The sequence below is a fragment of the Pteropus medius genome, unplaced genomic scaffold (assembly GCF_902729225.1).
Source record: "Pteropus medius unplaced genomic scaffold, Ma_sr-lr_union100, whole genome shotgun sequence".
Lineage (NCBI taxonomy): Eukaryota > Metazoa > Chordata > Mammalia > Chiroptera > Pteropodidae > Pteropus > Pteropus medius.
Window position 1 is genome coordinate 1,331,200 of NW_024349801.1, and position 14,677 is coordinate 1,345,876.

The 14,677-nt window shown below is 42.2% G+C and overlaps 3 protein-coding genes and 1 pseudogene across 9 annotated transcripts in view; 3 read left to right on the plus strand and 1 right to left on the minus strand.

Annotated features, from left to right (window-relative positions):
* Positions 1–2,141, plus strand: part of RHPN2 (rhophilin Rho GTPase binding protein 2) — a 48,886-nt gene extending 46,745 nt beyond the window's left edge. Inside the window, exon 16 of the mRNA XM_039888512.1 lies at positions 763–2,141. Within this exon, the coding sequence (XP_039744446.1) occupies positions 763–1,023 (261 nt within the window). The 3' untranslated portion in view covers positions 1,024–2,141. The remainder of the gene's footprint in view (positions 1–762) is intronic.
* A 124-nt stretch (positions 2,142–2,265) lies between these two features.
* Positions 2,266–5,659, minus strand: FAAP24 (FA core complex associated protein 24). Of its 7 annotated transcripts, none has more exons than XM_039888601.1 (5): positions 5,567–5,659; positions 5,151–5,380; positions 4,891–5,030; positions 4,557–4,709; positions 2,266–3,331 (listed from the first exon to the last, which is right to left on the minus strand). In XM_039888601.1, exons 2-5 carry the CDS (start codon positions 5,254–5,256, stop codon positions 3,083–3,085), a joined length of 648 nt encoding a protein of 215 aa, XP_039744535.1. In that variant the 5' UTR covers positions 5,257–5,380; positions 5,567–5,659; the 3' UTR covers positions 2,266–3,082. The 7 variants fall into 7 exon arrangements, with proteins under 7 accessions (XP_039744535.1, XP_039744536.1, XP_039744538.1 ...); XM_039888602.1 differs by having other exon boundaries at positions 5,456–5,614; XM_039888604.1 differs by lacking the exon at positions 4,891–5,030 and having other exon boundaries at positions 5,456–5,615.
* On the plus strand, positions 3,594–3,712 carry LOC120581120 (uncharacterized; annotated as a pseudogene).
* A 168-nt stretch (positions 5,660–5,827) lies between the features above and the next one.
* The window catches only part of CEP89 (centrosomal protein 89), a 65,423-nt gene continuing 56,573 nt past the window's right edge, over positions 5,828–14,677 (plus strand). Inside the window, exons 1-3 of the mRNA XM_039888599.1 lie at positions 5,828–5,998; positions 9,275–9,381; positions 13,916–14,074. Of these exons, the coding sequence (XP_039744533.1) occupies positions 5,960–5,998; positions 9,275–9,381; positions 13,916–14,074 (305 nt within the window). The 5' untranslated portion in view covers positions 5,828–5,959. The remainder of the gene's footprint in view (positions 5,999–9,274; positions 9,382–13,915; positions 14,075–14,677) is intronic.

The following is a 14,677-nucleotide window of genomic DNA, read 5'->3' on the forward strand; positions in this document are numbered from 1 at the left end:
ACCTTTTTAAAAGTTAATAGTAGTGTTTAATAGGTACAGAGTTTTATTTGGGGAAGATGACAAGGTTCTGGAGATGGGTAGTGGCGATGGTTGCACCACAATATGAATATACTTAATGCCAGTGAACCGTATCCCTTAAAAAGTTAAAATGGTAAATTTTGTTATGTATGTTTCACCAGTTTAAATAGAGAGGGAAAAAAGTTAATAGTATCCTCACTGTGGGTTCTATATTGTCTTTAAAGAGGATGAAGGTGATCTATACCTAATGGCGAGGGCCGAAATCCAAGATACACTAAGTGAAGAAAGCAGGGCACAGACCGGTGTGTGTAGTGTATTCCTTTTAAGGAAAAACAAATGGCGACCTACACTTATGCACATATCATTACCTGTACATGAACATTACCTTTAACAGTGTACCAGAAACCATGAGACGGGCCTGAGAGCCCAGGTGGGAGGGACATCTACTGTTCAATGTATTCATATTGTTGAACATGAATATGTATTACTTTTTCATCTATAATATAAATCTTAAAAAGTGAGTAGTGGCCCTTAGCCTAAAATAGTAACTAGAGTATATTCCTTAAAAATTTTCCTTGTTTTTAAGAACCTAATTCTATGTAAGTGTTGGTCACCCGAGTTTCAGAATTATGTCAACTTTAAAGAGAACGCTTTAAGTGCAGAACGTGAGTCTCAAGCTTTGCAATCATTGATCAGACACCCTGAGGATTTCTAACACCCTTTTTCTTCCTTTTCTATGTGCAGCATAATAAGTGTGCCACGTACTCTGTGGGAATGCAGAAAACTTACTCCATGATCTGCTTAGCCATAGATGACGATGATGATAAAACTGATAAGACCAAGAAAATCTCAAAAAAGCTTTCTTTCTTGAGTTGGGGCACCAACAAGAACAGACAGAAGTCAGCCAGCACCTTGTGCCTCCCGTCAGTTGGGGTCACCGGGCCTCAGGTCAAGAAGAAGCTGCCTTCTCCCTTCAGCATTCTCAGCTCCGACAGTTCTTTGTAGTAACGTGAGGAAACAAAAATGTTCAGGCCCAAAACATTTCCAGTGCGGGCTAAGCCTTCATATCGGTGCCATGATGGAAAATTCCTAAACATTCTCGAATTCTGTTTTCTCACAGTGTAACCTTACAATGGATATGTATGTCTTCATGAATGAAAGTAACAAGAAACCTCTAGAAATTTGTGGAAAACAAACTTATTCAAGGAATGTCACCATATTGCTGCAAGTTATTTATTATATAAAGTATTGTAAATAGAATAGTGTTGAAAATATGGCTATTTTTAAATGGCTACAATTATGACTTTTAGTTACTATTGATTTTACTATTGATTAAATTGAGGTTACCTACATTGGTCCTATTTGTAATAGTTTCCAGGCTTGGGTAATAGATCCTTCCTGATAAGCCCAAAAGCCTGATAAGCCCAAATTAAGGCAGGTCAAGGGTCTATAATGATGGACCTAAGAAGTTAGTGTTACTAAAAACTGTTCCAAAGAGCTCTTTCTGAGGGGAATTCATTAACCTAAAATGACAAGATTTTACTATTATTTCTACATAACATGAATGCTATTTCCAGATAAAGTCTAGTGCCAAATTTGTTGTGACTTATTAGATAAAACACTTTAGGACTAGCTTTTCTTCCAGTTTCACGTCATTTAAAAGTTGCTAACACAGTGGCAGTGTTAGATGAAGATGCTGTCTACAAGGTAGATAATATACTGTTTGATACTCAAAACATTTTTCATTTTGTCTCAAGTAGAAAGTACATGATTGTATATTTTAAAAGTCTTTAAAATGGGTTAAAACATTTTATAAGGTAAAGATGTAAATGATTCAAATTTAAAGCTCTATTTGACTTCTTAAAATGATATTCTTACCACCTGATTTCTCTTGCTATAAGTTGGATGACACTGTGATTCTAGTAAGAGTCACTGTTGACATAGTACAAGTTATATAGCTAAGAAATATCTAGCATTGAAATCTGATTTTGAGAGTTAACGAGAATTTTAAATGTTTTCTAGTGTGCAATACCAAAAGGGAAGCAACGCCTTTGGGAAAATGTATCCACCGCTCTTAGGGTCGTTTTTATATAAGTATTTAAATAAATATTCATTTGCCTGTATTAATGGTTTTGACTTTTTTACTTTAATTCCTTCCTTTCAAATTATTTCTACCCTGATGCACAAATGTTTTTATTGATTTTGAAAAATTACTAACATGTCACAAAACAGGACTTTCAAGTTGTCTTAGTATCTTTGAAAACATGTGGCACCTTTTATTGTATTTATTTTTCGAATGGGCAAGTGTGTACCTTTTGGCCCCCAGCCTCCAGCTCTCCTTTCTAGATACACCTGCTCCTGTCATTTTCCTGTGCGTCTTCCCATTGTTAGGCTATACATTTACAAACACGTTCTTTTCTGCCCCCCACACACATTGGCTTTTTATCTTTAAATGGGTATTCTAGACTCCAGGCCTTCTGTGTTCAGATGTGCCCAGTGACTGATTATAAACAAACTGCAGCTACCAGGAAGGGAGGGAGGGAGGAAGAACAAAGGCTGTACAAGTGTTTATTTACATAGGCAGCAGCCCTCAAAGCCCAAGGATATTAAGACCAGACCCAAAGAACAGTGGCTCTGCCACTCAGAACAAGGGACTTATGGTACACAGTGCTTCATTGGAGGTTTGTTTCCTTTAGAAGGTCATATCCACCACCTGAAACTTGATAAGACCTTTCCATGATAGATACAGGTCAAGGTCACATATTCAAATCTGCCCAAGCTGGCTTTTTGCTGGATCTGAGAGTCCCTAATTATTCTTTTAGGAAGATCCCCACCTGCTCTCTTCATGCTAGCAGAATCGGGGCAGCGCCAGCTGGGGCCCACTAATGTAAATGCCAGCACCCAGAGAGCAGGGCAGGATAACTGGCAGGTTCCACTCAGGTCTCGCCTCATCTTTCACTAGTTGTGGAGGGACAATTTTTTTCTTGGTTTTTAAATATGAAAAGAAAACAAGGTAGTTCATGGTCTAAAGAGGAAAACGTAGTAGATGCTGTGAGGAGAGCCGTCACCTGGACTGAGTGAAGAACACATAAATTTGCTGTGCTACTGCTTGTCCAACGACCTGCTCCAGTTCTTGGATGGAAGCATTACTTAGTTGCTGGATACTTGGAAACTTCTGAAGCAGAAGGGGAGCTTTAACTTTTCCAACCCCTGGGATCTGTTGCACAGTTCGAAGGAGGGCGGGCTCAGAGATCAGAGTCTGTTTCCTCCCAAGAAATGGATTCTTCCTGGGCTCTTTGGTTTGTTCTTGAACCTGAACAGAAATTAGAGGAAGAGCGTGTGAGTGCCCTCTAGAGGACAGGCAGGGTTCTTAAAATGTAGTTTGTGGAAATTTTAGTTTTTCCATTTGGTTCAACTTGACTTACCACTATAAATGTTTTCATATGCCATGAATATGATTTTTCAGACACAGCAAAATTATTAAATGATGAACCATATGACTACACAAAGGAGTAAGATAAAAATTTAAAAAACTTTGAGTTTTCAGAATGCTCAGGATAAAACTAATGAAAACAGTCTACGGCCATGCCACCCTGAATGTGCCTGATCTCGTCTGATCTTGGAAGCTAAGCAGGGTTGGGTCTAGTTAGTACTAGGATGGGAGATCACCTAGGAATACCAGGTGCTGTAGGCATAGGAAAAAAAAAACAAACCACTAATGAAAATATACTCTGAGGAATTCAAACATGTTCCTATGGTCCACTAAAGAAACATTTAAGTTGTAGGAGACTGAATGATGGCTATCCTTAAAATGGACCTGCTTGATACAACAGCTTACTATCAAAGGAGGAACCCAGTCTTCAGTAAGTGCTGGATATAGGAAGGCAGATAATAGCATCACATAGAGAGAAGTTAGGAACAGTAATGTAGAGAGCTGTGCAGATAGAGAAGGATCTGTGAACCACACAGGACTGCATTTCCAATTCGGTGCTCGACCTTAGCTGCACATCAGAGGGGAAGATTATTTAAAAACAGCACAACAACAAAAATTGATGCTTAGGTCCTACTTCCACATTCCGATTTTTAATTGGTCTGCAGTAAGGCTCATGTATTATTTTGAAAAGTTCCCCACGAAATTCTGATGTACGATCAAGGTGAATAATCTTAAACACAGTGCTGATGCTTAACAAAAGATATGTGGGGATGAGGCAAAGCGGCTGCTAGTTGACATTTTCATGAGCGTCAGTACACAATAATGAACAATGGAGTCATCACAGCCTGGGAGTCCAAAATCAGGTCTCCAACTTGTTCACTTTGTTATACATTTGCCTAGAACAGGCAGCAAGCTCTGCTGGCTACAGAGGCAGCTTCTGTACTTAAATTCCTCAAAAAGGTTTCACAAATCACAGAATGATTAGATTGGATTGATGTACTCAATAAGAAACAATAGCAAAGGCAGCTGCTAGGGTAAAGGATCCAGGAAGGTCAGTTGAGAGTCTTCAGGACAAGGCTTTTGTGGAGTAGGAATCAGTACTTACTAACTGGATAATGAGGCAGGACGCTTCCATCTGGTTGGCCACTGGAAGCAAGACCATCCCAAGGTCTAACACGGTAAACTTCTGTATGGCTGGGAAGTACTGTTCACTTATCTGCGTTTTTTCAACTACTACGATGCCTTGAAGATTACTGGACTTCAAAGGAAAAAAAAAAAACAGTAAACCATTTTGTAACAAAATTCCTTTCAAGTTTAAGAAAACTACAGCTCCAAGAGTGCTTAGAATGGGCAATGGTTTCATATAAATTATTCTAAACATAAGAGAGAGGAGAATAGAAGTCAATTTTCAAGGTCAGTTTCTTCAATTCAGCACTTACATTTCTAACGCGAACAAGCCTCTTTCGGTAGCTACCTCCTGCCACCAAATCAGCTTCGGTGACATAAAGAATGCAGGATCTGCTAGACAAGTAAAAATCTACCGGTGTCAGGCCATCCTCAAAAACAAGTTTAATTTTCCCTTAAAATGCAGACAAGAAAATAAGTTCCGTGAGCTTTATATGAAAAAGTGACACTTGGTAGAACGTTTTTAAAAAGTGGGGTAGGAAGAGAGGGTTTATGCAGAGGGCAGCCCACCGACCTTGCATCCCCTGTGCCAGCTGCGACCCACGCCATTTCTCATTGGCCACAACGTGCCCAAAAGGCACGTGCACCGGGCCTGTGCCATCAGGCGGGTTCCGTTCCATCGCCGGCCTTCATCCACAGGAAATGAAAGACGGAACTCGAGCAAGCTCTCCTGCACACGGCCCACACTCTTCTCGAAGCCAGAGCCTCTTTGGCAGGAGCTGGTCCGCAGTGTTCCCTAAAAGACTGAATTATTTGCCAAAGTCTAAGAACCAGAAGATCTCTGTCCTGGTCACCGCATCCCTCATTTTCGTCACATGCCTGGTTTCTGATAGCCCTGCTCGGTCCAAGCCATGGCTCCTCTGTTCAGTCTAGGTCGGGGGCAGAGCCGGCTGGGGTCCCACCTCGGTCTAGGGTCTACAGCTACATTACCTGCAGCGCGCCACTTCGGATTCCCCAGCGCGCTCCTGAAGTCCTTCGTCTTGCCCGCCCTCTGCCTCTCACGGAATCTGATAGGCTATGGCGTCAGAGATCGACATCTAACCTGACCAATAGAAGAACGTACAGCTCGCACAATTTCCGCCCGGGAGAGGATTTGAGCAGAACCTGCTGGTTGCCAAGAGCGACGGGGATGAAGTATTCTTGGCTCTAATTGGCCGGCGCGAAAGCAGAGCCAGTGGCAGACGTGCTTGTTGCGAAGTCCCTTGCGTAGAAAAAGCTCCTGAGGCTAGGCCAGCATCTGGGACAGGCTTTAGCGAGAGGTCCTGGGTTCTGAGGAGACCAGCGCGTGAGTCCAGCGGGGTGCGGCCGCTCCCCGCAGCAAGGATGTTCCTGGGGTTTCCGAGAGGCCGCAGGAGCCAGTTTGTAAGTAGATCCCTGCCCGGCCTGTGCTCTGGCCTGGGGGCCGGGAATTAAGGGAGGAGGGCATGGGCTTTGGCCTGAGATTGAGGCAAGGTAGCGACACAAGAGGAAGTGGTTTTCCGTTCGAAATGCCTTGATTTTTCGTGTTCTGAAGAATCCTTTATCCGAGGGTCAGCCTCAGTCGGACAGGAATCGCCCTGCAACATTCGCTCCTCTCTTGGGGAGTTCGCTCCTGCAGGGCAAAAACTGCTCCATTGCTGGATGTCTCGGATGGCGAGTCATTCTTGAATCCTTCCCTCGCCGATCCCCACGGACACCCCATCAGCAAGTTCCGTAGATTGTACCCACCAAATACATCTGGCAGCTGTTCCCGCCCCGCCCCCTCCGCGTCCTCCAGCATCTGCCTGTACGGCTGCAGCAGCCCCTCACCATTTCTGTTTCCAGTCTTGCCCTAGTCCATTCTCCACATAGCAGCCAAAGGACTTCTTTTAAAACGCAGATTTGATCGTGCTGCTGCCCTCATTAGAACCCAGTGTCCCCAAATATCTCTCTCGCTTGCTCTCGCGGACACACACACACACACATACACACACATACATACACACTTACTCACTGTCCACCCATATCTACCTTTGCTCTGTTCCTTCAGGCCTTTGCTTTTACTTTTTCTTCTGCCTGGAATACTTTCCTCCATCCCTACCCATGTCCACTCTGTCACTATGGCTGCATACTCCCAGCCTCATTCTCTGATACCACCTGTCTTTGCTACTCACTTCCTCTAGTATCTTGCCTCCAATAATGGTTAACGCACATCACCACCCCCTAATCAATCAGTTGATCTTATCAGTGTTCTTACTGCCCTCGGTTTCCAGCCCTAATTTCCAATTGCACAGTCCATCATTATAATCACGTCCCTTTTACACTCTCAACTCTTGTGCTCCTCTCTCCCTTTTCCATACTTGCCTAGTGAATCTCCAAACCTACTTCCATCCAGTTCTCCATAAATGTAATACTTTAAGTGCAGAGAAAGCGTCTTGATAAGGGCACAACTGACCTCTGTTTTTGACTGGGTTTAGAAAGCATGTCTGACTTGGCTTCCTGTTCTCAGCCCTCTCATCAGCGGCAGTCGTTTTAGGCAGATGGGTGTTGAGATGCAGTGAAAGCATAGTTGAAGCATATTTTTGCATTGCAATTTTGCTAACTCAGCATGGCATGATTGAGTTCTTACTCTGTCTGATTGACAGCCTATGGCCACACTGTCTAAACGATAGACAAACCAATAAGTAACTGAGCACAAAATGGTTAGGCAAACATTGCTGTACAGGTGCATACCAGGGGAGGAGCAGCAAAGTCAGTCCAGAGAGTTGACTGGGCCTTGGTGGGGGTAAAGATAAGGGAAGAGAATTCCAGGAGGAGAGAACAGCCTGAAAATGAATGAATTATTTGCTGTGTGGGAAATGGAAGGCAATTCTGAATGTTAAAGCATAGAGAATATGGGTAGGGATGAAGAGGGGTAGTAAGAAAAGAATCTGGGTCCATTGGTAAGAATCAACTGATAGCAGCTGAGCAGCCTCCTGTACTTCACTAGACCATTTATCTATCATCAAGAGAGTGAGGCTGCCCACTCTGGGCTTTCCTGCTGGGTCGAGACAGGTTCATCCTGTGTTTTAGAGAGAGAGGCAGGAGGACCACAGTTAGGAAACGATTATAGTGGTACAAGTGAGAAATGTTTAGCATACTGTGAAAGAGTCACTCTATCAAACAAACAAACAAACAAACAAACAAAAACCTCATGAGGCATTTTTGGAGGGCCTACGAGATGCCAGCCCTTGGCAATTCAAAGGTGAAGAAAACCCTTTTTTACTCCCTCCTTGAGCATCTCACAGATGCAGATAGGGATGGGAGATGAGGCAGACACTAAACTGTTAAATTGCTTGGCAAGTACAGGATAGTAGGTGCTACACGGAGCGGTAGACAGAATAGCGGGATACAGCAGACACTGCTCTGGAGTGCCTGCACTTGGGGTTGGCCATGCAAGTGGGCGGGGGTTGGGGGTGGGTACTGCAGGAGACATTTGGAAGGTCTACCCGTCCTGAAGGATGCCCAAAACCCTGGCTCTCCCCCTTCGTTGCTCTTCCCTTCTCTCCCCTGTACCTTATGCCTACCACTGCCTGATGAGTCTTTTTAGGGTTCAGTTTCAGGGAGTGTTCCTCACTAGGCCACAGGATCTCATTAGTCTGGTATCAAAACTATTAAATGGGACCAATCCTCAGCCCATTGTTCTAGTCTCTCCCTCCCGGATACCTCTGTGTTACAGCAAACTGGCTGCTTGCTTGTTATTTCCAGAGCACTGCCACTAATGCCTTGCTTCATTCCTTCGTACATGCTGTTCCCTTTTCCAAGAATGCTTTTCCATCACATTCCCCAAATGTGATAGCGGTGGCCATCTTGGAAGACTCAGTCTAAATGCCTCTGTGATTTTTCTCTAAAGGGACATTAGAGGGCCCCTTGCTAGCCCCCAGACCTGAAGGACCCCTTCTCTCTCTGGGCCACCTCAGCACTTTGTCTTTACCTCTCCGTTGGCACATTCCATAATTCTCTGTTTTGCAGTAGGCATTGGGATGTTTTTCCTCTGCACCCTCCCTCCTTGAGGATAAAGACAAGGTTTCTTCATTGCTGTCATGGTGTTTTGCCTCTAGTAGGTGTGAATGAATGGCTGATGCAGAGAAAATGATTGAGCCACACTCAGAAACTTCTGAGAGATTCAGTTGCCTAAAGCAGGATTCTTCAACTTTCATTGTGTATGAACTAGTTTTTCTTACACTGTGTCACTGAAACTACTTAAAATCTTTATGAAGCCCCTACCAGCTGTTGGGCAATGTGCTAAGTGCTAGAGTTCAGGGTTAGTGAAGACAAGAAGATTGTCTGCTCTCAAGAAGCTTCCATTCTGCAGGAGGGTGGCAAGTGAGTAGGGTCATTGGGGGCCATGATGTGAGACAAGTGGAGGTGCTGGAAGGTGACTCCTGGGGTTAGGGAAGCTGCTCTGAGGAGGGAAGTCTGAGAAGGCCCCACAATAGGCAGCAGTAATGGCACTCCCTGGGTGGGCATGCTTGTCTGGGCACTTGGGGGATGGGGGTAGCAAGGGTAGAGTGACCTCTCTGGTGGGGTACATCCCTGGGTAGCCAGTACACGTGTCCCCTCTCAGGCCCAGAGACGAGTGGTGGCAGGATGCAGGTGATTCCTTACACCAGTGACCTCTGCTGGGTTTTATTTGTGCAGAAACACATCATCCATGGCTTTCTCCCTGCGGCCAGTATTGCACCGAAGCCAGCTGTGCCCCGGACACCTCCTCCTCGCAGCCCCAACCCCTCTCCAGAGAGACCAAGGTGAGTCTCAGGTGAGCAGGCACTGAGGTCACCTTTGTGCTCAGCCACCAAGTGGTGGGAACTGGAATTGTTCCAACTGGTAAGAAAATTACAAGTAGGGTGTTTAGAATCTTGTCCTTTAAAATATTTATCATGGTTGCATAATTTAATATGCTTTCTCTGTAGGATAATGGTTTATCCCTTTTAGGTGTATGGAGTGTTCACTTTTCATAATTGAATGCAATTAGTATTTTTCAAAATATAAAACACTAAAGCCCAAATATTCCAGTTGATATCAAATGTTAAAAGCAATTTGAGTTGTGCACATAATTTTCTTTTTAAACATAACTCTGCCTCGCGGGAAGGAAGGAAGAGGCATTGGTTTCCCCATTCTCCAGTGCTTCTAACCAGAGAGCTGACTTCATTTTATATCTAAGACCCCTGCCTGTGATTTTAGACACAGGAGAATTTCAGACTATTTTTTATCTATACGATAACCTGGATCCGTGACTTGACTATTAGCAACGAGAACAAATTGCATTCAAGGGCAGTGCCTTCTTTTTATTGTTCTTTCAGACTGGAATATATCGTATGCCTCCCGATATAAACACTTAAATACTTTTAGTGTTGTTTTTCCTTTGGTACTATCTTGATATCAAGAATAGCCATTTATTAGTATTTACTCTGTGCCAAGGACTCTACTAAGTGCCCTAGAAGCATTATTTCATTATATCCTTTCAGTGACCCCATGAGAGAAGTCCTGTTGGCATCTCTCTTTTGAGCTCAAGTGTTTGTCATTTGCCCAAAGTCTCATAGCCGACACGTGGTGGCTTTGCTGTGATGCACTTGAAGGTCTGTCAAGCTCTTCAGTGTTTGTGTGAACAACCCTTTAGTTATGTCATTAGGACTTAAATGTTTGTGTAGCAGCAGCAACAGTGAGAGGGTTAGCTTTATGTTCCATTATAAAGCAGAAAAACAAACAAAAAAAAACACATCATTTTCATAGCAAACATGCCGTAGACTCATTAGAAAATTGCTGGTCTCGTGCTTTACAAAAATACCTTGGTTGTAATCTTTATAAACCCAAATTAATCAACATGGCTTTAACAAATTTGGCATTTTTCTAAATCTTTTTATTTTCAAGTAGCATGCACATTAATCTTCAATTATTCTATTTCACATGTAGTATAAGCGCTTTACCTCTATGTCCTCCTTCCCATCCTTTGTGTTACTGTTGTCTTACGTTTTAATTCTATATGTTATAAACCCCACAATATATTGTTCCTATTTTTGCTTTAGACAGTCATTTATCATTTTAAAAACAGGTTTTTTTTGAGGTATAATAGACATATGATAAACTGTACACATTTAAAATGCATAATTGGTAAGTTTCAACACATATTTACACCTGTGAAGCCCTCACCACCATCAGGATAATAAATATATCCATCATCCCCCACAGTTTCCTTACACTCATTTGTAATTCCTCCCTCCAGCCCCTCACTCCCTCCCACCTCCATTCTCCTGTCCAACCCTCTCTTACCTTCATTCCTAGGCAACCCCTGATCTGCTTTTAGTCACTATAGATTGGTATGCATTTTCTCGAATTTTATATAAATGGAATTACACAAAATAATTATGCTAGCTTCTTTTAGCCTAATTATTTTGACATTCATCCATATTGTGAAAATCAATAATTCATTTTTTTTATTGCTGAGTAGTATTCTATTATATGATATGTCACAATTTGTTTATCTGCTCACCTGCTGATGGATATTTGTGTTGTTTTCAGTTTTTGGCTGCTAGAAATAAAGCTACTATGAACATTTATGTATAAATCTTTGGACATATGCTTTCATTTCTCTTGGATAAATTCTAGGATTGGAATACTTGGGTCATATACTAGGTATATATTTAATTTGTTAAGAAATTGCCAAACTATTTTCCAAAGTTATTATTTCATTTATGTACCCATCAGCAGGTTATGAGTTCCAATTTCTTCACATTCTCACCAACACTTGGTGTGTGTGTGTGTGTGTAACTTTATTTGACAGTCAGCTCTTCTCATTCACTTTTACTGCCCGAAGGTTTTCAAAAGTGGTGACAGGTGCATGGGTAACAATGTATAGACTTTGGCAAATCTTCATCTTCATTATACTTTCTGGGCAACCATATACTGATAAGGTATGGAACAGTCCTTATTCCTTTGGCCCAGTAGCTTTGTTGAGCCTGGAGTCCATGTGCACATCTGGAGTTCCTGTCTCTTTCCTGGGAAATTTCTGCATCTCTTTGAATGCCTAAGAGGAACCTCTCTGGAAGCTCATTCTGTGGATGCACCTGCCAATGTTGGTGGGGTTCTCTCTGGTCGCCACCTCACTGTTGGCAGCGTGGCCCTTTCTTCTCTCACCACTCTTCCTTGTGGGAGCTATTCTGTCAGGCCCAGGTTGGCGAGGAAGAGCATGAAGGTTTGTCTTGGCCAATATTTTTAAGTTTCTGACATTCTAATAGATGTGTAGTTGTATCTCATTATGGTTTTATTTTGCATTTTTCTAATAATTAATGGTATTGAGCATCTTTTCAGGTGCTTATTTGCCATTCGTATATCTTCTTTGATAGAGTGTTTAAACCTTTTGCGCACTTTTAAAAATTGGATCGTGTGTGTTCCTATTACTGTATCTTGAGAATTCTTCATATATTCTGGATACAAGTTTTTTACTATATTAAGTATGTAATTTGCAAACATTTTCTCCCCATCTGTGGCTTATCTTTTCATTCTCTTAACTGTATCTTTCAAGGAGCAGAAATTCTTAATTTCAGCTTGTCACTTTTTCCTGTTACAGATCATGATTTCAATATATTTAAGAAATCTTTTCCTGACCAAGCTCACAAAGATTTTCTCTTGTATTTTCCTTCTAGAAGTTTTATAGTTTTAGGCTTTATGTTTAGGTCTATGATCTATTTTGAGTGCATTTTTGTGTGGTGGGAGGTGTGGGAGTTCCTTTTTTTTTTGCATGTGGGTATCCAGTTGTTCCAGCACCATTTGACAATAAGGCTGTTATATTACTTATTATTGCCATGTAACAAATTACACCAAAACTGACTGGCTTAAAAGATAAAACAGGAGTGTTTTTTATCTATCTCACTGTGCTCTTTTAAATTTTAATTGTTTTTTTCTCCTCTTTATATTTCATTTTGTGGTGGTTTTTTTTATTTTTATTGTTTTGGCTTCAGTTTCACTAGTCTTTTCCGCAATGTGTAATCTGCTGTTAATCCTATCCAGTGTGATTCTCATCTCCTGACGTTCAAGTCTTTTATAATCTTACATGTCTCTACTTAGCTTTTTGAACATTCGGAATACAGTTATAATAACTGTCTTAATGTCCTCCTCTGCTAATCCTAATATATGTGTTCCGTTCTGAATGGGTTTTGATTGATTATTCGCTTCATTATGGGTCATGTGTTTCCATCCCTTTGCATGCCTGGTTATCCTTGATCGATGTGAGTTTTATGTTGTTGAGTGCTAGTATTTTTGTATCCCTGTAAGTCTTCTTAAATTTTGTACTGGGATGCAATTGAATTACTTGGAACCAGTTTGATCTTTTGGGTCTTGCTTTTATGATTTGTTAGGCAGGGTTTGGAGCAATGTTCAATCTAGGGCTAATTATTCTCCACTACTGAAGCAAGACCTTTTAGAGTACTGTACCCAATGTCTCATGAATTATAACTTTTTCCTGTCTGTCTCTTGGGAACAGACACTGACCTCAACCGTGTGTAAGCATCCAGCACTGTTCCTTTAATCTTTGTGAACGGCTCTTCCTCCAGCCTGGGGCAGTTTCCTCACACTCATGCACTGAGAAGCATTTTGCGGAACACTCTTGCAGACTTCTAGAGTTCTCTCTTGCAGACTTCTGGAGTTCTCTCTGTTCAGCTGTCTCCTTTCTGGCACTCTGTCCTTCAAATTCTGTCTGTCTTGGTGTTCCTGGACTCTCAGCTCCATCTCTACAGCTCAGGGAGTCTGCCTGGCCCCACCTCAGTTCCTCCTTCCTGTGCTGTGACCTGGAAATTCTCTCAGGCAGTAAGCTGGGCCAATTTTAAGTCCATTGTTTTATTTCGCTTTTTCAGGTAGGAGGGTAAATCTATTGCTCTATCTTTCCTATATTATAGTTTTGAATAATTAACAAGATTTTAAAATCTTTTGTATCTTTTTATATCTCTGGGTTTTTTTTAATTCTGATCTTTCATTTTAACAGGAAAACCACTGGAATATAGACTTCCCGTATTAGATACCTGGTTCCATCTCCTATAAGCTAGGAATCTTGGGCAAGTTATTTAATTTATATAAAATTTATATGAAAATGGAGGTGATGATAATATCTATTCATACTGTTGAAGTGAGAATGAAATTAGATTGTTTGAGGGCGTGTAACAGACTGCAAGTACGTCATCAGTAGATGAACACTAAACATTGTAGAACAGAAGATAAACCTTGATTAGTTCATGTATCCCGTTGTCCAACCTTCAGTTCACCGACTCACCACGATGCTTTTGTCCATAGATCTGCTCTGGCTGCGGTCATTCTAGCAACAACATTGACTGGCCGGACCGTTGCCATTCCTCAGCCTCGTCAGAGATCCCGGTCTGAGAGTGACGCGACTTCCGTTGAAAAGGACAGTTTCATCGAGCCCTATGCCACCACTTCAGAGCTGAGGCATCAGTAAGGACCACGTCGCTGCTCCGCTTCCTCAGAGCAGAGGAGTAGCAGCTCACGTGTGTGCATGTGCACGTGGTTATGACTAGAGCTTAGTACTCAAGTTTTCATCACCACTGTCAAAGGGACACTGTCCTGGGACAGTAATTGCTCTTGAATGGTATCAGAATTTTCTCTAGAGTGGATCTTGTTAAATTATGGCTTGTGAAAACACTGATCGTTTTCATGACAGCACAGAGCCTTGAATTCAGTGCTGCTTTTAGCTTTTAGTAGGATTCTCTGTGCCACAACCTAGGTGGAGAGAGTTGTCACTCACCACTTCTCACGTATCTCCTCGGTGAACATTCATACTGATTTTACCTTCGTTGGCATCTATAATATAACTTTTCTTCTTCTGTAACATCATCTCCTCTATCGCTTGAGCTGGATTAATGCCAACATAGGGCTAGGGGGTCAGGAGGAAGAGAGCCTTGAGGGGAGCACTGAGGGATGTGCAGGAATCCTGTGGGAATGGCCCAGTTGTTGGGGGGATGGTCAGTGCAGAGCTGGGATGAGCTTTCTAGACAGAGAAAGAGGGAGCATGACACATGTGAACAGTGGAAGGCAGGA